General features: G+C 39.5%; 1 protein-coding gene across 3 annotated transcripts in view; it reads right to left on the bottom strand.

The window, feature by feature from the left end:
* WFS1 (wolframin ER transmembrane glycoprotein) overlaps positions 1 to 24,845 on the bottom strand; it is a 33,009-nt gene extending 8,164 nt beyond the window's left edge. Inside the window, exons 1-5 of one of the 3 annotated variants that reach the window (XM_420803.8) lie at positions 24,474 to 24,845; positions 22,806 to 23,000; positions 5,588 to 5,670; positions 968 to 1,112; positions 15 to 185 (exon numbers count right to left, since the gene is read on the bottom strand). In XM_420803.8, coding sequence (XP_420803.3) covers positions 15 to 185; positions 968 to 1,112; positions 5,588 to 5,670; positions 22,806 to 22,995 — 589 coding nt within the window. In that variant the 5' untranslated portion in view covers positions 22,996 to 23,000; positions 24,474 to 24,845. Of the gene's footprint in view, positions 1 to 14; positions 186 to 967; positions 1,113 to 5,587; positions 5,671 to 6,647; positions 6,767 to 22,805; positions 23,001 to 24,473 lie in introns of those variants that run through there. The other 2 variants (XM_015285822.4, XM_040699513.2) reach the window with 2 other exon arrangements.
* Positions 24,846 to 26,244: the final 1,399 nt, after the last annotated feature.

The raw sequence follows: 26,244 nt of genomic DNA, 5'->3' as shown, positions 1-26,244 counted from the left end.
GTTCATAAACAAACCTTCATTATCAACTTGCCCAACATTTTCCAGTAGTTCAGAAACTGCTAATTGCTTCTTCTTTTTTGGGTTTAATTTCCAATACATGACTAAGGCAGCTTTTCTCACAGCTCTCTCCAAGTCAGTCTCAGATGATAGTTTTTTAACTTCTTGCTCATTCTCAGAAGTGATGCCTCAAGAAAAGAAAAATACATGAGATATTATTATCCCACACCCTTTCTGAAATGACAGATTTGCCCACTATTGATTTCTTCTCAGTCTTCTGAAACCTCTCAAGCTTCATTCACTTCTTTATCCCTTAAATTATTCAAATGCCATTCCATGCTCAAAATCAAGTTTCATTCCTTAAGTTTACACTGCACTTCAACAAGTGTGCCAGACATGAAATATCCTTAGGTCTTTTTCAACTTTTGAAGTACAATAGATCAGGCAAAAGGTGGTACAGACATGTATGGCTAACATACAAAAAGCAGAAAGAATTTCACAAAAAAATTATTTATTTTTAAATAAGAGTTCAGATAGATGGTAGACGAGGAGACCATTCCAAGTGGGGGAAGCAGTATGAAAGAAGGTATGAATCTTGAACTGGGAGAAGACAGCCAGAAAGAACAAGCTGGAGAAAGCCTGGAGCTGGGCAAAAGACTGAAACAGCAGATATGTAGGTGGTATATGGTAACATATGACCTAAACGGTCAGAGAAAAGAAGCTTCAGTGGTGTTGAAGGGAAGAATGCACATGAATTCCATGAAGGAATTAAACCAAATCATTAATATAAATGTTTTTGTAAGCTGTAGTTTGCTTTTTACAGCACTCATCTGAACACGCTTCCTGCAGCTACTCACATAATTTTGCCATGAGCGTTCCCATTGTATTTTTATGTGTCTTTTCAGTGTTAAAATAGATAGACTATTATTAAAGTAGGATGTACAGACAAAAAGTCGCAGAGAACCCATACCTCTTCTGTCTGCTAGGCATCTACGCAACAGTTTAACAGCTTCTCTTCGACCTTGCTTAGCAGCAAGGATGAACCAATCAACCGCACTACAGTTGTTAAGTTCTTCATCCTCCTCTTCTGCTAATCTCAAGAAGTGTTTCCCCACCTAGAACAAGTGGAGAACAGAAATTCCTTCAATTACTGAAATACATGCTAGTGTCAGTCTCTCTCCACTCATCCCCTCAGATTCAGCTACAATAAAATCGCTTTGAACAAAAGGTCAAAACATTTGCTCCCAGCACTAGAGAACATAGTTGTAAGTTGATATTCTGTAGAGAAAGATCAGTTTCCAGAACTGGAAGCAAGAAAGAATTGCAGTACACTTGATCAGGTCAAAGAATTAGTTGCCACTGGTCTTTGGGCATCTAGCAGGATCAGTTAAAGCTCATGGTGTTATTAAGTCATATTAAGAGTGGTCGTCTTCTTCAGTATCTAAAGGGGAGCTACAAGAAAGTATGGGATAGACTGTTAAGCAGGGTGTGTGGTGATAGGACAAGGGGAAATTGTTTCACACTTAAAGAGGGTAGATCCTGGGTGTAAGGAAGAAGTCTTTTACAGTGAGGGTTGTGAGGCACTATAACAGGTTGGCCAGAGCTGTGGTGGAAGCCCCATCCCTGGAGACATTCAAGGCCAGGCTGCACCAAGCTCTGGGCAACCTGATATAGATGTGGATGTCCCTGTTCACTACAGGGGAGCTGGACTTGATGACCTTTAAAGGTCCTTTCCAACTCTAAGGATTCTATGATTCTCTTTGATTCTTTTCTTCCAATAAAAATGGTCAGACAAAATTCTGATCATGTAGGCTGGCAAAGAGTCTTGGCACGGAAGGAGGGTTCAGCAGTGAAATGCCTGACTCACTGCAGTTTAGCCACTGAAGGTCAAAACAAACTCATGATTAATTAGTGAATGGAAGAAAACTAGCACAGCTTAAGTACCCAGCAATTTAAGTGATATAACTTGTAAAATTCCTACCATTAAGGATTAATGTAATGTTAAATACACTTATGCTGTAGCATGAAACACTCCTGCTTATCATACCCCAAGACTACAAATGTTAAGTGGCAGAAAGAGGCCAAAAGTACTGGATACTTATTTACATGTCCAGAGAACCTGGGAAATGCTTTTGTTTAGTTAACTGCACCCCTTCTCTCTCTCTCTCTCAGGTACTTTTTATTTACATTCAGAATGTAACTGAAATAATAATAGAGTACAGCTCCATAAATCCAGTATTATCTGTTGCAAAAGAAAACATCAAAACAACCATGAACCCCGCCTGACACTTTCTCTGAAACTTTGCATTTGATATTACCAATAAGTGTGACTAAAGAAATATCTTGGAAAGGTGAATAATAAACAGTTGTTCCAAGCAGACTGAACACTCTGATCTCATCAAAACAAGATATCTGTTAGACACTAAAGGTTAGGTCTCCACCTTTGCAACTGGTTCAAGCACTTAAGTGGGTGTTCAAACAACTTCTACTTAAGCAGTCACTGAGTAGACCTTGGAGCAATTAAACCCATAGCACATACAGCAAAGTGACCCAAAACTGTAAAGGAAATTAGAAATATATTGGACTAAGAAATACAAAAGACAGAAATAAACACTTGTTACTAATTCATACAAGAGTTCAACAAGCACTGCATAGATATAGTGGCAGACCAAGAAGAGAATGAGGTTATTTATTTATTTATTTATTTTTACCTTAATACTTCAGCCTTGATAGTGCAATTGCCAGGTAATTCAGCAGCAACTGCAGGTCCAACTCCAGCTTTTTATGGCAAGAAGGAATTGTTTGAACAAGTTGCAAGGTAAATAACATTTTCTGACAAGGATAGGAGTTTCTTGAGCATGTTTATACTTTTAGCCATTGAAATTCTGAGCAAAGCTTCAAGAGTAGTAGCACTTGATGTGGCTCTTTCAAGTTTATGAACATCTCTTGGTCGCAAAAACTCATATTGCAATGTAAACTAGAAGATTTTGGAATTAGTCATATATTGCACAAGTGTAATGCATGAGGAAAAAGAAGCCGTAGCACTGGTTTTTTAAATATAAACGTTTTGGGGTCTGGATTTTTTTTTTGTCCTATGCATTTTTTATTGTTCATTTGTTTTTGAAGTTCAGCATCAAGATTTAATTGTTTAACCCCCCTGCCCCTCCAGAAACTGAAACAAGACAGATGCAGTTCCAAAATCTGAGCAACCAGAAAATATTTGCTTGATATTTTGGTTACAAAATGACAAGCCTTTCTGTGTATTTAGAAAGCTTTATGAGCAAAAAAATCACCTCCAATCACCTCCAGGTAACATGCATGTAGCCTTTCCACAAAATACTGCTGAAAGGGGCTCTAAACAAGCCCTATGCCTTTCCTTGATAAGGCAAAGCTTCCACATGGAGCCACCCATGAACGGCTGCACAGCTCTGGCCTGCAGTGTTCAAATGAGGAAGAACTGATGGGAAGGAGCATCAGGACAAATCAAGGATTCTCTCTTTCCCATGAGCTAAAACTACAAAACGAAGTAACAGTTGGCAATGGCTTAACACAGACATGCATACTGCAGTTCTCTAAAGCTGACTGCCCGCCTCTCACTTTTGAGCTTTACAAACTGCAGCACTTATCTCAAGCAGGCCCCTTGCAGATAACCTCTAGCCAAAGACACTGAGATGTCTCTGCTCCATTACAGAATCCAGCTGTGGGTGTTTCATTTTCATAACTGCTATGCAGTTATTTCTCAATAAAGTAACTACATAAAGCTATGGTAATGCAGGCTGACAGCCACTCATGGCGTACTTATTTTCCAAAGTCAGTGCAAGGTTATTTTTGAATAAACTCATAGTAATAGCTACATGGTGGTGAACTGAACAATTCCTTATGTTTGATTTTGTAATTATCAGAAAAAAAAAAAAAAACAGTGACATAATGTCAGCTTCTTGTTCATAGTCTTACAACAGTCACAAATTAAAATACTTTTCCTGGCTGGATTCTAAAACAGAGAAGGGTGTGTGTGTGTGTATATATATATATACATATAGTATCTTATTTATTTTGGTTAAAAATGAAAGATAATTCCCTCTCTATAGGCCACAAGACATCCAATTCCCTAGAAAAGAGATAAGTATTTGGGGTTCTTTTCCAAACAGTCATTTCCTCCTGAATGCTTACTAATGCAAAATTGTATCTGAGATCTTTTTAAGAAAAGAATACTGTTATTATATGGGAATAGAAAGTGTGCACAGTTAAGGAGCTAAAGGAAAGGAGCGAAGGAGGAATGAACTGCAAAGGATAAGGATGAAATATAATTATTATTTATATATATACATGAACACACATCATAGGCTTAGATTGCGGTATTTCTTACTCAGCCAGAAGTCCCAAAATAACTTTCTACAGGTTTTGCTCTTTGGTGTGGAAGAAGAGACAAAATGTGGACTTTGTAGCAGCAATCCCCTCAAGGCTAAAGCCTCATCCTCTGCAAAGCCATTGGCTGTTTCGGAGGTGAGGAATTCCTTACTGTCTCAGGTTACAACTCCAAGGACAGCCTGCCCTCAAACCAGCTGAGATGGAGTGGGGACTGAGTCTGGCACTGCCATATTTTTATCAGCTTCAAAGGCATTTCTCTGTGCCACTGTTCCTGCCTCCTCCCTCTTGCCCCTTTTCTTTTTATTGGCAAGAAAAGCGGTAATCCCAAAGGAAAAAAAACAACAAAGCACCAATGATCTCAGAAAGACCATAAGGACTCCTTTCTGTCGAAGTTGAAGCTGGAAAAGAATGCTTCAGTCAATCGCTATCCATATTAAACAGGAAGTAAAAACCTTCTAAAAATGTTGAACTATTTATACTAAACCAGTTAGACCAATATACCACCATAATGGAATGGACAGGAAAAAAAACTAATTTTCTAAAACTAATTTTTCTAAAACCTAAGGAAAACCAAGCACAGCGTGTACAGAGGCAGAACTGTCGCTATGAACTTAACTAGATCTGTCATTACATAACTAAGTATAGTTAGCTTAATTAAACCATTACAGACTTGTTTTTAAAAATGTGTTAATTCAACATAGAAACGATGATAGAACAAAACCAATCATCTCTGATGTTCCTGCTGAAGCATCTCAATAGCAGTTTCTTACACAGAATCCAGCATGAGAGTCTTTATACATAGTGCAGAATTGAAACAACAGTGTTGAATCTACTTTCAGCAAGAATTCATTTTGTTCCATTGACAAAGTTAAATCCAAAGAGCATTTAGTAATCACTGTCTTCATACCTCCACGAGTAACTCTTTGGTAAATGGTTTCACAGGTAAAAATAAAGCTCTGCGGCTTCTCCATGCTCTGAGCCCTTCCCCCAGTTTTGATATTCATTCGAAAGGCTTATGCAAGAGCTGGCCTTGAAACCCAAGCAAGCAGCATTTCTCTAGGCAGAGAAGCCATCTGGCATCACTGTTCTTTGAACAATTAGAGATCCAAATGGATATAGTTCAACTAAATGTCTTGGGGAGAGATAATAGCTCTACTAAAAGCAGGCAGTGCTATTTTTGGAATTAAGAGTAAACGGTACTGGACAAAGCATATAAAATTACCTCTGTTTGTGCTTTTGGTTCTCCAGCTTTGGCCCTCTCCAGCAGTTCCTCAAAGAGCACTTCAGGTTCCTCCTTCATGGTCTCTACAAATTAATTTGATTTAAAAAACTGGTTTACTAGCAACACTTGAAGTTATTTTCTAAATTGTTACTATATTTGGTTGAAGAATTAAAGGATCACATTGAAAAAATGCAACATGAGGGTGTTACAGGAACAGCAGTGGAAATTAACTTATTACAGTATTTACTCTATGTCTCAATGTTCTACTTCAGTGTATGTACCGTTACTTGTTATTGAGTACCTGCCACAGGATGCTACACACAGTTTACAGTTTCTCATTCACTTCCCCAGGATTAACCTCTCAATAGAAGAATTTTCATTACAGTAAAAATGAACACATAAGGCAAATGCAGAATTGATCAACTTTTGTACTCTAATTCTTATTACTGAGAGCACGAGTCCCTACCCTGACTGCTTGTTTATTTGGTAGAGAAGCATTTTCAAGCATTCTGAATAATCAACCAGCCTGTAAAACTTAGCCAGTATGCTAGGAAGTTCAGCTCCTCAGCCCTTGGACTACACAGAAACAACAAAAATGAGTAAATGCTTATAGAATTCATTCTACTTTGTCCAGCTCAACACTCACAGCTAACTGTTTCTCCTTTCCTATCTGACTACACACATACAGATGTAACCACTGTTTTTTTTCTTCCACAAAAGCACCAAATAGCTCTACTGGTCAGACATCAAGAAAAATTTTCCCAGCTCTATCTGATATCCAGTGATTGTAAACAACATCATGCTGTGTATCATCTTATGAAGGAAGAACACTTTTAATGGAAAAGCTAACAAAGTCTATAACAACTACTTTTTATTTTATATGAGAACTTACAATCTGAAATTTGTTAGAAATATAAAAGAGGAAAACAATACAATTTAATCAACCTGGAGTGTGTTAGAAGGAACGGACCACTGATAAAAAACAACATGTTTTTTAAGCAAGCTAGAACTACAGCTAGAAAGGCGGGTCTAAATTCAACAGCAAGCTCCAAAGCCTTACCCAGTTATCTTGCAAGGTCACCAAACACACTGTGATGCTTGGCAGCTATGTATTTAGGGCAGACAGCAGGACAAAGCGTGGTCAGAAAGAGCAGTCTCTGAGAGTAGGAAACTGTTCCTGAGAGATGTTTTCTGGCACTTGCTCAAAGCTACAGATTTCAGTCTCTACCTAATATGGTCAGTGACAGAGCATGAAGCATGGGAAGCAGCCCAGTTGGCTGAGGTGACATTAAGTATCAGTGATTTTTCAAGAAGTGAGAGGAAGGAGGATATAAACCAATTTCGCATAATCTCCCAAAGAAAAGGGCTACTTACACTCTTTAATATCTCTGGTACTGGGACTATTTCCAAACAAGAACAGGCTGCAAGACAGCTCTTTCATTAAAATGGATATATTTTAACAGGAGCAAATCATGAAGTTTTCTCCTTCCCCATGCCACAGTTTCGTCTGCCAAGTTCCACTTGGAAAAATACTAATGCCAGATTATAACGTTGTCTGGCTAAACAAGGCACATAGTGAAAAATAATTTTCAATTACTACTCCCTCTTTTCAGAAAGCTGTAAAAATATTACTGTAAGACTGAGAAACAACATCCCAGAAAAATTAACCACTCAATCTCCCTGCCTGATATATAGCCAACCACACTGAACTCCAAACAAGTCAGAAGCCTCCTCTCCAGATGGCACCACTCACATCAGCACCCATCTTTCAGGGGCTCTCTGCTAACAATAGAAGTTACAGTGAAGAGTGTATTGTTTGAAAAAAACATAATATTCATTTATCTCCCCTACCCAAATGAAAAGACTTGGGCAATGCAGTATTTTTCTGCTTCTTCCTCTGCTTTCACTCATTCATATGCTTCTTTCAAATCAACAGCAATAGTTTTGGCTACAGATTTTTGTTTTGTTTTGCTTTGTTCAATATTTGGTACATGCTGAGAAGAAAACAACAGCGAAGTTTCAGTGATATTCTGGATGGACCAGTAAAAGAGGCAGCAATCAGAGGTTAAAGTGTTTAATAAGTGAAACTTTCATAGTAAAATCAGAGAAAGCGATTTGCTAAACTGATATGAACATCAATAATATAAGTGGTTCTCTGGCAGCTTATACACACTGAATACTTTCCTTTCTTGCCTGCTTCACCTTGCATACATACACCAGGCATGGCATGGCTCTGGTTTCTTCCACCTCTTGCTCAGCTAAAAGTTTGTTAGGGAGCTTTTGCTGAGACTCCAGGACAAAAAGACATTTTACGATCTTTGGAAGAAGGGTCAGGTAACTTGGGAAGAGTACAAGGTATGGTTTGCAGAGGGGAAATTAGAAAGGCAAAAGCCCTGCAAAAATTTAATCTCATCACCATTATTAAATAAAAAATATTTTAACAAACAGTTAAATAGCAAGAGGAGTGCCAAGGAGAATCTCCCACCCCTACTGGACACTGCAGGGAACGTTATCACAGAGGACAAAGAAAAGGCTGAGGTTTGCTTCACCTTCTTTACTTCTGTCTTTCATTGTCTGGCCAGTTACCCTCAGGGTACTGAGCCCCCTAACCTGGAGGACAGGGATGAGGAGCAGAATAATCCCCCAACAATTCAGGAGGAAACAGAGACCTGCTACTTCACCTGGACTGACACCAATCCATAGGCCCAGATGGGATCCACCTGAAGGTACTGACAGAGTTGGTGGAAGTTACTGCTATGCCACTTTCCATCATATATCAGCAGTCTTGGTCAATGGGGGAGGTCCCAGACAACTGGAAACTTGCTAATGAGAAGTCCACCTAAAAGAAATGCCGGAAGAAGGACCCGAGGAACTACAAGTCTGTCAGCCTGCACTTGGAAGCCCATGGCTTGGACAGGCGTACTCGTTGCTGAGTGAAAAATTGGCTGGATGGCTGGGCCCACAGATTAGTGGTAGTGAACAGAGTTAAGGCCGGTTGTCACTACTAGTGTTCCTCAGGGGTCAGTATTACAGCTGGCCTTAACAACTTTACTGATGATTTGGACAAGGGGATTTGTGTGCACCCCCAGTAAGTTTGCAGATAAGTTGGGATGAAGTGTTGATATGCCTATGAGTAGGAAGGCCCAACAGATGGATCTAGATAGGCTGGATCCATGCGCTGAGGCCAACTGTATGAGCTTTAAGAAGACTGAGTGCCTGGTCCTGCACCTCGGCTACAACAACCCTAGGCAATGCTACAGGCTTGGGGTAGAGTGGCTGGCAAGCTGCACAGAGGAAAAGGAACCAGGGGCATCAGCTGTGCAGCCAGCTGAACTGAGCCAGCAGCGTACCCAAGTGGCTAAGAAGGCCAACGGCATCTCAGCTAGTATCAGAAATAGTGCAGTCACCAAGATCAGGGAGGTGATCTGTACAGAGGGCACAAGTGGTGCCCTCTGTACTCAGCCCTGGAGAAGCTGCATATCAAGTACTGCATTTGGTTTTGGGCCCTTTACTATAAGTAAGGCATTGAGGCCCTAGAACATGTCCAGAAAAGAGCAACAAAGCTGGTGAAGGGTCAGGAGCACAAATCTTAGGAGGAATTGCAGGGGGAACTGGGATCGTTCTGTCTGGAGAAGGGGAAGTTCAGAAGAGACCTAATCACTCTCCCCAGCTACCTGAAAGGAAAAGAGGGAACAGCCTTAAGTTGCCCAGGGAACGTTCAGATTGGATACTGTGAAAAACCCTCTTCTCTGAAACAGCGGTGAGGTATTAGAACAGACTGCCCAGGAAGGTACTGGAAGTTTTCAAGAAAAAGGATAAATGTAGCATCAAAGGACATGATTTAGGGGGTACAGTAGTGATGGGTTGACAAAATGTTTATTGAGGGTGGGAAAGACCATTGTTACAATATAAATCAGCAAAGCACACTCACTTTGTTTCTATGTTTATTCAACACTGGGATATTACAATTACATTGCAAATCTACAGGTAAAGTTTTCAGGGAAGACTGCTTTAAAAGCACAGACTTCCAGTGGAAAGAAGCGCTCCCTGAGGCTGACTTCAACTTCCTACTCAATTATCACTTAGATGGCCTATGCACTGCTACAGAGGAGCTATAAAAAAATATGCTTGCTAACATTATACCTGTGGGTTGGTTATGTTGTTGCAGAGCAAGTGCAAAGAGCAGACAGGGGTGTGTTCTGGAGGTCAGCTTTAGAAATAGCTCTGTATCCTAGTGTCCCTATAACTATAATATATATTTTTCTTTATAATATAATGCTATTTTTCTTTTGCTTAGCTTGAGACAGGCCTAAAAGGTGATCAACAGGATAAAACATGAACTCCTCAGGTTGTACATCTGCTGTATCAGTTTACTTTCCTAAAGTATTTAGGTCAGCTGTTGAACATAAATGGTACAAAATGCAGTCAAAGTGTATTTCGGAATCAAGGAGGACAGAGAGAGATACTTTCCTTCAACTATACTATGAAAGACATGCCCACCATAAAAAGGCTAAATGATGATCTATAACTTATTGCCCCTTGTTCTTAAGCATGTTTTTAGTGAGAAAACATAATATGTATTCCTCCCACACAGAAGTACCACAATCAAAGTGCTGTCAGTAGAGGCTTTTATTTTCTACCTTCGCTAAAAAATGATGTCTTTTTAATGTCAAATCTTACTCTGTCTTGAATATAAGATTTCCTAGAAAAGGGGAACATTCATATTACAATACTTCATGCATCTTTTATGACAATTAAAATAGACTTCACTAGCAGTCGTGTATCAGGTGCACTTATATAAGCCAATGAAGTCTATCAGTTATTCAAGCTTCAGAAGCACTGCAGTCATTCAAATGAAAGCAGGCAAGTGAAAGCACACAAATTTTAAGTAGTATGCAGCACACGTGGAAGAATCAAACTAAGACAGGACTGAAGTAGAAGGGTGGTTGGAGCTTCACATTCACCTCGAGTTTCTTCATACTGTGCCACCAAGACCCTGTGGCGACCATCATCAGGCCACTGTTCAGCTCCTGACATACAGAACAAGTTATTTCTACCTTGTCAGAGGCAGACTACTCAAAGTTTTTCATCAGAACAATGACGCTACAAATAAAACTTCAATGTTTTATGTCTACTATTATATGACATTCTCTCAAACCATGAAATTACACTGTACCCTTCAATTTTCCCAGTTCCATTCAAAGAGTGTAATAATACACATGCCTATAATTTCTGATTTGCAAAGGATGAAGCACACATGCACTTTCTAGTCCACTGCACTTATGCCTCATACTACAGAAAGTATTTAAACATCTGAAAAAATACAGAGATATCCACTTTTGACATTCAGGTCTTTTATTTAAAGTATTTAAATTATCACTTTAAATCTGATTTATTAAAACACTTAAAGTCTCAATACAATTAGATTAATAACAGCCCTTACACATTTCAGTCCCACACAGAATTTAGAAGAGTAAGCTAAAGCTGCATATTATTACCTAACGTACTTAAAAGGTGCTATCAAAACATTTGCTAGTGCTATTTGTTCACCATGAAATTATGTTTTACAATTTCAGAAAAATCCTGAATGCAGAAGTCTAAACACAGTCACTTATATAGGTAGATCGTAAGTACGCTGATGAAAACTAAGGACTATTTACTTGTATGAAATTTCATACATCGCTTATTGATCATACAAAGTAAGATTCCAATTTTCAGTCCAGCTTTGTAACCAAAGGCTGAAATGACAATTGCTCATTTTAGCATAGGCAGGCATTTTTACTCAGTTAGGTTCTGATCTGAAAGAGGCAATGTTGCAATAAAGGGAAACACAGTTGTTTAGAAAATAATTCTATGATACTCTGTTGTCCCTCATCTCTGAAATTTAGCCATCAAAATGACAAAAAGGCATTAAATCCAATGTGGGGAATTAATCCAAATGAGAATGACAGGGCTTGGTGCTTAACAGTCAGACTGCACACAGGATAATAAAAATGTTTATTGATGAAGCTTCCTACCAATACAAACATTACAGCTCCCAGCAGAACAGGCTTTGCTAGTAGGCCTAGTGCTAGAAGTCTGTTCTATTATCACCTGTTGGCCAGATACACACAGCTCTTCTCTCCCCATTTAGGTCACAGCTACATTACCAGATAAAACCAGAGAGCAGAGACTAAACAAGAAATGTCCAACTCAAAAGGAGGTATTTTAAAGGATCATAATCTCATATGCCTTTTGAGCTTATGATCTTTGTTCACATAGTTACTGGGGAGCCACAGGAGATCTGCATTACTGCACACAATAAATCAATCTGTAGGCAAACACGACAGGTACTTCCAAGTCCTTTGAACATGGGAAACTTGATGAACACAAAATAAAAAGGAAAACTGAAAGCAGTTTCTCAGACAGGAAGCAATAATGAAGACAAAATATTCATTTGAAATATACAAGTTTAAAAGAAATTACAGGTTTTTACAAGTGAACATTAAAGCTGCATGGAAATGCTTCTGAACAAAAGATTAAGGCATCAGGCAACACCCACACACAGTATCTGAAGGAAACCTGTACAGCATACAAACTTTGTGATCACAACTACAAGGATCATTTGGGCTCAGAAAAGAAAGTGACAGGGACGTGGAAAGAGAGGAAAAACCGTGTGTTTGGGAGAATAAAACATCTTAGACTACAGGCTATGAAACAAGGCCCCTAGACTGGCTTTCCCATTTTATTATTACAACAAGTGTTCCTGAAACAACTGGAAATAGGAAGAGTTAAACAAATGCACAATGCATATGCTACATTCAGTCCTAGCCAGCGTTAGCACACTTCATAAACCTTTTTAACCATTTCATGGGAATACTTGACAGTTATCACAGATGAAAATTGCTATCAAGGTGGCCCAGCAAGGTGGGTCAAGCAGCAGTAAGCAATCAATTTCAGTTGATCCCCAAACCCCAAATCCTAGGGTTTTAAAATATAGGATTATAGCAGGGGGAAAAAAAAAAGGCCAGAATACAGCAATAACAGCATCAGTAAATCCCAGAGGCAAAGCTAGCACCACAATAGTGATATTTGTTACTTCATTTATTAAACATAGCTAAAACTCAGAGAAACCAGAAGGGAGAACATTTTTTGATTCTAGAAAGGAGTAGCTCACAGAACCTAGATGTCACAGAGCTATTCTAACAGCAGTTTAGATTTAGAACCTGTCTAGGTGTTCCCAAAGCCAAAAATCTGCCAGAGTTGTATTTAAAGGAAAACAGGATATCTGGAAAAATGAGAAGACAAGTTTTTAGAAATAAGAATGCATCACTGTAAAGCTGAGGTCATTAATCTCTCTTAATAAAGAGAACTACAAAAAACAATGAATTTAAGACATACCATGATAGACAAAAAGACATTTGAGAGAATAACTCAATGCATATTTTGTTACTGCTTTCTTTACCTTTTTCAAGCACTCAGGTTGCTGCCAGCCCAGTAGGCAGACTGAAGACAATTCATGGGCAACAAAATACTTTATTAAAGAGATGGTCACAGTAAGAGAGATGAATTAAAAGATATGTTTCCCTGCCAATCCTAACAGAAGATAGTGCTGAGAGGCTCCAATGCAGGAAACTCAAATCTATTTTTAAAAGTTACCATTTCTTTAAACTGTATTTTAAAGCATGATTTCCTATTTGTTTATCCAAGTGCTCTAACAATAAATCCATTGAACTACATGCTGCAGCATGTAACCTCCCACTTAAAACATAGAGATGGGAAGTGGCAAGCAAGGTATCAGAGAGATCCATGATAGCAGAGACCAGTATGCCTGTCATCCATATGCAGCAAATATGTAAAAGGGAAAAAAAGTAAGCCTAAAGGTTGCAAGGTAGGTACCACATAAAAGTCAGCAAATAAGAAGTCATGACATTAGACAACCCTGAAGGAGTCAAAAGGTAGGAGGACAGAAATCCAGCTCCTATCTCTCTCCAAAATTGGTGTGTAAGGCTTCTCACAGAACTTTTCTAATGAAATTAGGAAGAAAGCTGTTATGTGGATAAATAATAGATTTCAAAACAAAACAAAAAAAACTAGAAGTGGGAATATGTAGCTCACACACTCCCCGTGAAATAATAGGACTTCTATTATTTAGTGCATATGTGACATGAAAAAAAAAGGCAAATACAGAGATGTCAGTCTGCTGATAATTCTGCGTTACCCAGAGAAAAAAAAAACAAAAATAAGCAAAAAAAAAAACCCCCACAAAACCCAAACACGACCTATCACTGCAAATAAACTGCAGAAGGATCTTGCCTGATTAAGTGTTAGGAGTGCAGATGAAATGTAGTAAACACAAAATAAGAGGAAGTCATCCTATCACTGTATACACAATGATAAGCTGTGAACTATTAGCAGAGCGAAACCTTGGAATTGTTAACAAACTATTTTATAAAGCAACAGCCCAGAGTCAGTAAAACATTGTTATCAGGGCTTCTTAAGCTGGAGAATGAACTCAGAAGAATAATGATAAGTCATGGGAACACTTGCAAAATGGAGAAGAGAAGAGTGACTACTCCTTGTCTTAACAAATCCAAAAAACAAAGGGCATCAACTACCAGTCAATAGGCTGAGAGTATTGAGTCAATGTCAAATATTTGCATGAATTTAAGAAGCAACAAACAAATGGACAAACTAATGCTAGAACTAAATTAACATACAAACACCAAAATAAAGAACTCTCACTTCTGAGCCAGAAAATCTCTAGGATGAAAAGACAAGGAAGATCATTCTGAGAAGGAAAAGGGGGCTCATGAATATCTCAAACACATCAGTAACATATTTTATCAGATCTTTATCAGACCTTCTCCCACGCTTGGGCAAGTTCTCTGTATACCATGAAGCATACTGATGTCTGAACTGATCAGTACCACACTGTACTGAACTCCAGTGAAGCTTGAGGTAGGCATCATTTCACTGCTCTGAGATTCTTTTGCAAGAAAATCTTATTGTAATAGCATCTGAAAGTAGAGTCTGAACTACAAAGAAAACTACCATACTTGTACTTCGATAGGTTTCTTGTATGAAAAACCTGTTTACTGCTGAACTCTACCCTACCTATCACACTTTACTCAAAAATTCTGTATTTGCGGACTGCTTTGAATTGTTGGCACCTTTCAGCAATGACCAGCAGAACAAGATTTCTGAACTACTGTTTTAAGAAAACTCATTTTCCTGCTCCTAAGCTTCTATCAGTTTTGTTCTCTAGTCCTCCAACATGCATTTATCTTTGTTATAGTTACAGTTAGAAAAAGAAGCAAAGGCAGTGAAGGCCTTGCTACAGAGTTCAAGGCTATGATAGGGCCATATTGTAAACATCTGGTCCTTTTGGGCTACCGTGAAAGAAAAAAAAAATGTATGACTGAAGCATCAGAAATAACAGTGACACCACAGTGAAGCAGTTAACTTATGTTAGAACACTGAACAAATCTGCTCTGTGTTCACATGTCCTGTGATATTAAATATACCAGCTTCAGCGTATCATTCCTTAAGATTTTCTGCAGTAGTCCATTTGCTAGTATAAAGAAAATTTAACAGTGTTGAAAGTTGAAGATCTTACAGCATTATACAGGAAATAAGCAACAAGAATGCATGGACCCACAGTAGATAACAAGGGCATCATTTGTTCAAGTAGTAAATGCTCTCTAGGAAAAAGAAAGCTTAAGAGACCTCCAAAACAGTACAGAAGAATATATTTTGTGCAAAATCTCACTGGACTGTATTTCTTTCAGAGTTCTCTTCTATTAATGTACTTCCAAAGGAAGTGGAAATCATTCCAATATCATTACTGGCACTTTCTGTAGGAAAGCTCTTTGTAGAAGCACAAAACTGATAAATTTATCCGGATGCGACAAATCCCACATTTTCAGGGAACAGTCCACAGCTCTTTATTGCAGATTTTATTTTCACTATGAAACAAGCTTTCTCAAAACTCAGATGTAAGAACACAGGCATACACATTAATGACAAAGAAAATATTTTTATTGCTAGAAGATGCTCTGTAGACATAGCTCTAAAGTGCAAAAAGTTAAAATTAATAAAGCACCTTTCAGGAATGAGGAATTTAAACTATTCATCTGCAGGTAGATTTGTCTGTTATAAACGTGCTCTTAGAAAAAAGTTGATCTGTACATCTTGTAACAAAATGTGCTAATAGCTTTTGTCATCGGATTGTACTGTTGAGATTTCAGTGTTGAGAGGAGCCAGTTGGAATCTCCAGAGAAATCCTCCTACTCATTTAGCACAAGCTCCAGAAGTTGAGCAGCACTGCACACAGTTCCTACATAGCACTAAAGTTTTCTAGAAAAGACTGATGTTCCACCCAAGCACAGGCATTAAGCACCATCTCATAAACACAAGCTGTTTGTACAGAATAGAATGACAGAGGGCCTGGCTGCAGAGGGGGAAATTCTGTAAAAACAAAAACACTGCTGTTTTAGCTGTTTTAATTCTTCAGACCATTACTTGCCCACCTGTAAGTGTTCAATCCTTTCATCCATTCAGAAACCTCTAGCACTTTTTTTTTTTTTAAAAACACGCTTTTGATTCCATAGTGGTATCTTAAGACAGTCCTGCTTGTCCCAGGAACAACTAAACGTGTTTGTATTAGCATGCATTGTGAGGCATTCTATTTTTATAGGTAATAACAGGGATGAGAGTGAGGAGAATAACTTTTTTTTTTGAGAAGTCTAGGACTCAGCCCTGCTTTCTCTGGGAGCAGCACTGCGTTTGTAGATATGATAATAGTCTTAGTCACACCACAGTTGCAAGTCATCAAATAGCATCAAATTGAAAAGGGAACAACTTCTGCACCCCCACAAAATGAAGGTAAATTGTCAGGAGAGAAGTGACAAAAAGCATGTAGGTGGAAGACTAAGAGTGATGATATTATAGAGTATAAATTTTAAAAGTGGAGGGAAAACTGTTCTTAAAAGGTGTTTCTTTCTAGAGTAGCTATTATTGTACACTGATCACTTAAAGTAATTTAAAATGATTTTACCACTAATAAGACAGCTTTGCTGCTTTTTTCCTATGCAGTCTCAGATTTATCCCAACTTATCAATAAAATTTAATCAAAGAGGTTCCAAAAGTGGAGTTAAAAGTAAGTTCTGTCATTTCTCAGTTAAGATTAAAACATTGCTAATCTTCTCCACAAAAACAAAAATAAGAAAAATCAACCTGCAGAAAAGCAACGTGAGAAAGACTCAAACATAAGCCTTGCACAGTCCCCATGGTTGTGTGAGTGAAAACCCAAAGTTATCATAATACTACATTTCAGAAATTCCACTGTGGAAGTCCTTCAACACAGGCACTATCAGTTCATTAACTTATAGTCAAAATAGCAGCACTTCAAAAACACCTCCAATATTTGGCAAGTCAGCAGTGCCTATTCCTTGCTTACTAAGTACTGCTAATAGTTCACTGAGTTTGCAGAGGACTGGTTTTTTATTTCCAGCTTACTTTATCCAGCTTCACCTTCTAACTTCCGCACTGAGGTAGGCCTTCCACTGTTGCAAGAGGCCCCTCTACCAGCACAAATTTCAAGTTAACAGCTGTTTACGAGAGTGGATATGACAGGACAAGGGGGAATGGTCTTAAACTGAGACAGGGGAGGCTTAGGTTAGATAGGAGGAAGTTTTTCCACACAGGGTGGTGATGCACTGGAACAGGTTGCCCAAGGAGGTTGTGGATGCCCCATCCCTGGAGGCATTCAAGGCCAGGCTGGATGTGGCTCTGGGCAGCCTGGTCTGGTGGTTGGCGACCCTGCACATAGCAGGGGGTTGAAACTCGATGATCATTGCGGTCCTTTTCAACCCAGGCCATTCTATGATTCTATGAAATCTCTCTTATGCTTTTTTTTGCAGTTCTATTTGAAGATGAATGTACAGATACCAGGTATGCCCAACTGTTTTCATCTCAAAACACTACAAAATACCTACAAAGGTTAGTCAGCCTCCAGAAGCTCTTGCTGCAGATGAATTTTTTCTAAGGCACTTGGTTCAGATGAGGCATGAGCTTCTCAGCTCTTCCCATTTAATGCACTTTGTTTGCACAGCAGAACACACATACTGGATTCCTTTTGGAGAAAACTTAATGGAAAGATCATATTTCCAACTACTAGCTGTAATTTAGACAAGCTGAATTTAGTATAAATAAAGCATACAAGATGGGTACAATATGAACCTTGGGTCCTCAGCACCAAATGATTTACAGAAATACTCTCATTTCATGACACAGTATGAGAATGTAGCTCTTCCTCTTCTACTGCTCCTTTCTATCCCTTATCATATACTTAAATAGACTTTGGGACTACATCCCAAATTTTACCTGAAAGTAGAGTCATTAACTTCTTTTTGTATAGAATCCTTTCTCTCCCACAGTAATGCCTGGCAAAGGAGCTTTCCAGAAGCCCCAGTAATTACAGGTGAAGTCTAAAAGACTAACAATTTATTTGTCAGTTTATCGATAAGTAATTAATAGCTCAGGGCATAAACCTCCACTTCTAGCAATCAAATAATTTCCTGAGTTTTCTTCAAGCTTTGCACAAACATTTTGCATTGCCCCACAATGTGCAATTGCACAAAATGCAAAATATGACTTCTGTCTTCATTTCCTGATAAAATAGAGGTCTGAAGCAAAGGTTTCTTATAACCTTAAGTAGAATAAACTAACATGTGGAAGGTATTTGTAAATTAGCAAGGTTCCCTCTTTGTTAACTTTCATTTAGCAATGCGTGGGAGACCCACTGCTGCACACTGTTACAGTGTATTGTAAACTGTTTTGAAGATTTTTTGGTACTGTTTATAAATTCTAAATCACGCAATTTATAAAAGAAACCTCTTCCAAGAGGTACAAGAAAACCTCATAACCTTCCACAGAGCAGAAATCCACACATCCAGACATATGACACTGATTTATGTCCACAAAGCTCTCAGTACAAATACTTTCCCCGTATGTTCTCAATTTTAGAGGAAGAAATTGGGGCATGTTCTTAATAACAAAAACGTGAACAACACTTAAGTCAGGGAACCAGAGATGCTTCTTGAAGCACTGCAACTCAGTTCCACAGTGCTCTCACAATTTCCCAAACACACCTTTGAAATCCTGATTCCTTTTTTCCAACTGTACTGGCTAGCAAATGTACATGAATGATGTAAACAAAACACCCTCCTCCCAAAGTAAAATCCCTTTCGTCTGCATACAAGAAATTGTCACCACCACACTGCTTCCACTATTTCTCTGTTATCCTACTATGTCCTCTCTTGCCTTCCCTTCTACTGTTGACAAGCAGGCAGTTCAATATCATTTTAAAGGAAGATATTTTGTATGCTTGAAAGGGAAACACCTCCAGATAACCTACAGCACAACAAGCATTTACCTGGGGGGAGAGTCAGTCCAAGTCACCACCACAGCTGACTTGAACTAATTAATGGAATGCAGATATTCCAGGCAAGTATCCCATCATTATCATATTATGAGAAGTTTCTCTCAATTATGTGTTCTATGTACAAACATGGGAAATGATTCCACCAGCAAGGATTTTGTTTTTAAGCCTACTTGGAAAATTATTCTTATGGAGTACAAAACAAATGGACAGAAATTGAGCACCTAGGAGGAATAACTGTGTCTTTGAGATTTGAGTCTTAGTTTACTTCATTAAACTTCATCAGATTTCATTAGCAAGCAGCCACTGGTTCCCCCCTCCCTCCTCCATACCACACTCCTCCTGACATAGTCTACTAAGGTAATGACAGAACTTCTTTAAGCAGCTGGCAACTGTTCTGTGATTTCCTTACATGAATACCGATGACTCAATGGTTTTGAAGTTTTGAAAGCCCTAATTAGCAGTGCATACGTTTTGCTCACTAATAAACTTCCTGTCCAGGAACATTCATGACAGAGTAGCAACATTGTTAAAACAAAACAACAACAATATATTGACACGCATGCCATTCCTAACATACTTCACACAAGGAAAACCTCAACAACTTAGATAGATAGTAATTTAATATAGAAAACAACAGGTTTGGATAGGAATTGGAAAAACTCCATTAAAACAAATATCCACCAATATCTACAAATCATCTGAAGCTCATCAGTTGAGTATTCCCCTCCCCCGCCCATGAAATTGAGGTTTGATTTACACAATGCATTTGCAACTGCATTTGACTTCTACCCACTGCTATGAGATGGATTATATAAGGAATGACTAGAACAGTACCTAATGATATTAGCCTATGATGAACTAAAGACTGCCAAGGAAACACCATAGGTATAGGATTTTGATCCAAATGAAGTGCCTATGCTTAAATGCTTTACTGAATTAGAGCCAGGGCATTCATTCCTTTGCTGGATTATGCTGCAAGATACAGATAATGCTGCAGGAGTAGTAGATAGGTGTTTCCAGGAAACAAATTACTTTGTTCCTATCAGCACTATACATTTAAACGCACCATACAGAAACAGGAAGAAAAAGCATATATCTGACATGCAGATATTTTGGCAAGAATATTCCAAGAATAATGCAACAGTTTAAGCTGGAAGAGACCTACGGAGATCATCTTATGCAATCCCCCTGTTGAAGCAGGGCCACCTAAAATAGGGCACCTAGGACCTCATCCAGGTGGCTTTTGAATATCTCCAAGGAAAAAACTCCTCAACTGACCTCACCAGCACTCAGCAGAGGGAAGAGATCATCTCCTCTTGACCTGCTAGCAACACTCCTCCTAATACAGCCTAGGATGCCATCTGATCTGATAGATACCAGAATTGCACAATCTAGGATGTACTGGAAGGTTTGGAGAAAGTTCCAAGGTTGCTTTACCTCAACTTTGGCCAGAACAGAAAGTTTTCTGACCCAAGTCTTTTATCTTGAGGCTCTAGAAATAAGGGTTCTAAGTCAAGAGCTCCTTGAGTCTCAAGGACCACAGCTAGCTGTGATCCTTCATCTCCCTCTAAGCTGAGATACCACATGGGGCAGATTTCTGAGCTCAACACTGAAGAGCAGCCCTTTAGGGGACAGATCCTGCTGTCCACTGAGAACTAACAAAAGGGCAGGCAAGTAATCCACCAGGAGGTATGAGTTTAGAAGCCTCCCCTTTGATACCCTGCATGCAACTTTCAAGTGAACCTTGTCATTCTCAAACCTTTTTAAGTCACTGTATTTGACTGTAGTAAATTTCATTGAATCAACATGTTAAGTTGGCCAGTGATTAAGTGCTGATTAAGTCACAATGTTAGGTAGTATGATTCTTAGTACTGTAAAAGTATTAATAAACAGTAAACCACTGCTAAAACCAGAGCTGTTTAAGAACCAATCTAAAACAACTATTCAAAGGAACTGATCATAGAAACACCAAGGTTGGAAAAGACCCACAAAATCACCCAGTCCAACCATCCACCCATCACCAATGGTTCTCACTAAACCATGTCCCTCAACACAATGTCCAAAGGTTTCTTGAACACCTCCAGGGTCAGTGACTCCACCACCTCCCTGGCCAGCTAAGAGACTGAATTCTTCATTCATTTTATGTCTATGAGCAACTGGAAAGCTAGAATGTTATTTATTGGTAAAGGCTCCAGTGATTCTGAGGAATACCTTCTGTTGGTTTGAATACTGCAAAAACTGCTGAAGTGCCAATTTAGGATTTGAGATAAGATTTTTTTTTCTATTTACCTTTCAATAAGGATATATATAAATGTGTGAACTTCTGTGAATTTCTCTTTCTATTAAAAATAGAAAACTATCATCTATTAAAATCCCTGTTTTTAAGTGTCAATGACCAATGCTGCTGTGGGTAGAAGAGAAAAGAGAAGAAGTGGAGAATTTTAAGAGAGTTTTTAGATCTAGAACATGTTAGTATTATGTTAAATTTTACAAGTCCAAAATAACCATAGAAAAAACTGTACAGAGAAATATGATCTTATTGAACACATTTGCTATCTAAATCAACTAAAATCTTGGTTATTAGAGTCTCAGGCATGATATAACAACAGTAACTCATTTTTGCAGCATTAAATACTTGAATATATTAAGAGGAGGATGTAAAAGGCAGTGACAGTTATGCCGGGCTATTCATGGGAATATCATCAGAAGTGACCCACAACTGAAATGGAGAAACACATCAGTATCTGGAAGTCCTAATCCTGTATTAAGAATCACATAATTAATGTCAAAAGTCTCTGGTCTCTAGCATCTGAGTTATTTTACAGGTGGGCTAGATGACAAAGATGGCAGTGATACCCTGAAGCATATTAAAAATTCAGGCACTCAAAAAAAGTTCACTACTTCTGCCTAGAATGTGCTCTTCAGTACTAAAGAATGCTGAAGGTTCCAGTAGTCAGTTCTGAATTACATACAAAAATATGTATTAACACAGCCAGTGATATTGGCCTGAATCTTGTAGTGAACTTACCTGCATCTGATGCATGTCAAATTCGCACACTTAATTTTTCAACTCTTGGATAGCCTTATTATCTTCAGTTTAGTGTTGTATATATCAGTATGCTCGTAAGCGGTTTCAATATTGAAAGGTCAATTTTAAAGAAAGTTAAAGAACAGTAACCATGCCTGGAATACAAAGTTTCTTGCAGAAGTATTAGATTACAAAATGAATTTAAAACTGAATTCACCAGCTGAACACAAGAGCCTTATGTTTTTCTTCCTATCTTCAGCAAGAGGAAGGTATTCTGCCTTTCAAGATGTATCACTATTCTTAAGACTTCTTATCTGACAGCTAATATTAACTTCACTTCTGTCACTGATTTCATACATTAGTCCCTTAATCTACGTTACTCTAGTAGATTCATCCACATTACAATTCATATTAGAGCTGCAGTCAGCATGTAGCCTAGCCAGTTAAAGAAATTAAATTGAAGCCTTAATATTCTGCTGAATTACATTTAATTCTTCCTGCCAATTTTTCATAGAAACTTCTTCCCTGCTGCTCTACGTACATAAGGAAAAAGTAGATGGAAAAGCTCAAAAATACACACAAAACAAGCAGCAAAGAAAAAAGACTCTTCCAAAACAATAGGTTAAGAAATTAGAGGCTTTTTTTTTTTTATTATTATTACTTGGCAGTGTCTCTTCAGAGCAAGAACTTAAAGTGCATACACATATCGATCTCTCAGGATTTAAAATAACTCAATTTTGCAGAAAAATTGCTTTCATACTCACCGTTTTTTTCAGCTTTCTCCCTGCTTTGGGAGTAGCCTGGAACTGAAGAAGAAAGAGTTGCAGCATCTCCTGAGGGTCCAGATTTATGACTGCTCTCACTACGATCCACAGCAGCAGCGTTCAGCTGGGACCTTCCAGGATGCAGTTGCGGTTGAGAGGGATTTGATGGAGGATCAGAATTTGAGTTCATTTTTGCTGCAAAAGAAGAGAAGAGGGATTAACTGTCAAGTAGCAGAATCGCTACATAAAAACAAAGTAAAGTTTAAAACCTGAATCTGTATGTATAGTTACAAGAAGTCTTGAAAAGGGAAAGAACATTGCTAGCAACTTCAGGATGTACAAATACATCCTTGAATAATTCTAAGCATCAACAGTTATTGTTGATTATTGACTGACCACATATAGCATTATACAATAGCTACTGCCTTTATCCATTAGCTAAATAAGAATTAATTTTCAAGTGTAGACAAATTAAGTTCACAATTAAATCCTGTAAATACTATATACAGACAACTATTTGAGTCTAATTTTGCAGATGCAAGAAATAGATTAGCTCTTAAATCTTTTATGGAACAATATCGTCCTCTTTAAAACAATAGAAAAACTGACTTTATCCCACGGGCCTGGTGCACAACCACCAATCAAGTTAGATAGCAGGGAAGGAAAAAGAGTTAAGAATACAAAAGAGAAAGCAAAGGAGAACTCTGAAACTGGAAACACAAAGAGGAACACCACGAAAGACACTCTTTGGGGACAGCTGGAACTGAAATATACAGAACCCAAAATAAGCTTACTTTATTTCCCACTTAGTTAGTCAATGATTTTATGAAATAGGATTTAAACAGAAAACACTCAGGCAAGGAGTGAAGGTCTTTTAACTCCCAGTGCAAACCCTCTCTGAAATGATGACCTCCACTCTGTAGAAAAGATTTCCTTAAATCAGTAAACTTGCTCAGTGCTTACTGAATGCTTATCTCATACCAGACAGGAAGTTGGAAGGCACACATTCATGCTACCGCAGCATGACAAGGAATAACTGTTTGCTTGAAAGAAAGTCCCCTGAAATGAAGTAATTCATGACAAACACTGTAGGTGTTTGCTTACCAACTATACCTTTAAAACAGCTGCTCGGTTCATTGACCTAAAGGTGCTTTTTCTCTCAGAGGTGGAAGCAATGTAGCCAAACTCAGGGTTACAATCCCTAACACAGCCAACAGCTTCACCTCCACTTAAAGAGCACCAAATCACAACAGGATGCTGAAAGCACCAAAAGCATGAACACAGCAAAATATCCTCTGCAGTTCAGACAACCTGCTTGCCAAAAGGAAGCTTATATAAAAAAATACTTTACTGAAAGAAATAAAATGCATTTCTGTATTGCATCCCTGTGTCAAGCTATAAATAAACCAACGCAGTCCCACTCAACCACCCTTCAAACAAACCCTAGGAAAGCACAGAGATTAAAATACTTTCCAACAGACCAGTGAGAGTATTTTTATCCACTGTACAATCACAAAAGTTACTTTTGCAACTCGTTTTCAGCTTGACCTCCGGAGCACCATCAGCTGCGCCACACGTCTGCCTAGCAAAGGGTGCCCCACCACACAAAGGGGCACAGGGCGACGAAGGCCGCCGTCCTACACGTGAGGTGAACTGGGAGAGACTTACCTCAGGCACAGGCACTTAGCAAAACACTGCTGTCTCAACAGCCCCTCCTACGAAGGGCACTCTCAAGTTCCTCTGCGCCCAGACGCTAACCCTTAACTCTGATTTCAGTTCTTCCTCTCAAAGTTCGGGAGCAGAGCTGCAGGAGGAGCCGCCTCACACCCAATGCGGCCGGGCCGGGGCGCTCCCCGAGAGGCCGGAGGGCGCCCGGGCGGCAGGAGCACCACCACCACCCCGGAAGGCCGCAGAGACCGGGAGGGAGGCGGCAGCTCCGGTCGCTCACCGAGGCGAAGTCACCGGCGCCACCACCCAACTCAAAGTTTCTCCGCAGCCGCTGGGCGCCGTGTGGGGCCGTAGCGGCCGCCCGCCGCCCTTAGGGGAGGCCCGGCCCTCCCCCAGCCTCAGCCCCTTCCCGCGGCGCCTCGCGAGCGGCCAGCGCCGCTGCCACTCAGCGCCCCGGGGGCGGCTCTGCCGCTGGGGGGCGGTACCGGCGGGAGGCGGGCGGGCCGGGCGGAGGGAGGTGGCTGAAGGGGTGGGTTGGGATGGCTGCTTCCTGTGAGGGCGGGGAGGGTCGCTGGTGGCCGGTCCGAAGTGTCGGCGTGGTGTTAGGAGAAAGGGAGGGCCTGTATTCGTCCATAGGGAACGAAGGGGACGAAGAGGGGAGGGGGGGAAATGGCCGTACTGAGGAATTAATTATAATAAATGCTCTTAAAAGTTACTACCGTATGCTCATACTTTTGTCACATACGGGGAGAGCTCGCAGGCTTGCACTGGGATGGGAGCGTAGCTGAGAGGGTTGGTGTTGTATTGGTAGCAAACTGATTTCTTTGTAGAAGCAATGCACGGCTGCTTGGTTTTGAGCTGCATAAAGGTAAATCAGTCTCTGTGGAGCACCGTCAACAGCTTCTAGTTCAAAACAAAGCCCTCACAAGCTCTAAACAGGAGCTTAACTTTAAACTGTGCAGTAATTTAGTCACTAAGTAAGTTAGTCACTAAGTAAGTTTTTGTAAGTTACAAGTTTATAGCAGGTGACAGAGGGCTATGATATGTTTAATGTTTAAGATATTAGGTACTCCTCGGGCCGGAGGGGGCTCCAGGGAGACCTCTGAGAGCGGTCTTTCAGTGTGTAAAGGAGGGCTGTAAGAAAGAGGGGGACAGACTGCAGCAGGGTCTGTGGTGACAGGACTGGGGGAAATGGTTTCTATACTAAAGGAGGGGAGATTTAGATTGGACATAAGGAAGAAACCTTTTATGATAAGTGAAGCACTACAGTGAGTTGCCTGGAGATGTGGTAGATGCACTCAGGTCAGGCTGAATGGGGCTCTAAGCAACCCGATTGAGCTGTAGGCATCCCTGTTCATTGCAGGGGAGTTGGACTAGGTGGCCTTCTGAGGTCCCTTCTAACTCATACACTTCCATGATCATATTTGTTGATGTCACTGCATTTTTATTTTTTTTTCTATCCCCAAACAAAAATGTGATTCCCAGCACCTATGTTTTCCTTACTATTTCTTTACCCTGGAGTTCAGAAAGCAATTTTAATTTTACCCAAAATAAATCTCAGCAGGAAGTTCAGCTTATTACTTACATAATTTTTGGGGGGCAGAAAAATAAACAACCAAACAACCCAGAAGGTCACTTTTAAGAAGATGCTTTTCCTCTCTGAATCTAATCTGGTTTTGTCAGGAATCTAAGTGCCCATCTTATGGTATCAGCTCAGTTGTTTCTCCAGACTGACAGCGTGACCTAACTCAGATATAACAACTTCAACTGC

This window comes from Gallus gallus, chromosome 4, assembly GCF_016699485.2.
Source record: "Gallus gallus isolate bGalGal1 chromosome 4, bGalGal1.mat.broiler.GRCg7b, whole genome shotgun sequence".
Taxonomy (NCBI): Eukaryota; Metazoa; Chordata; class Aves; order Galliformes; family Phasianidae; genus Gallus; species Gallus gallus.
Note: the sequence above shows the minus strand (reverse complement) of the source record. Positions and strands in the feature narration are given on the sequence as shown.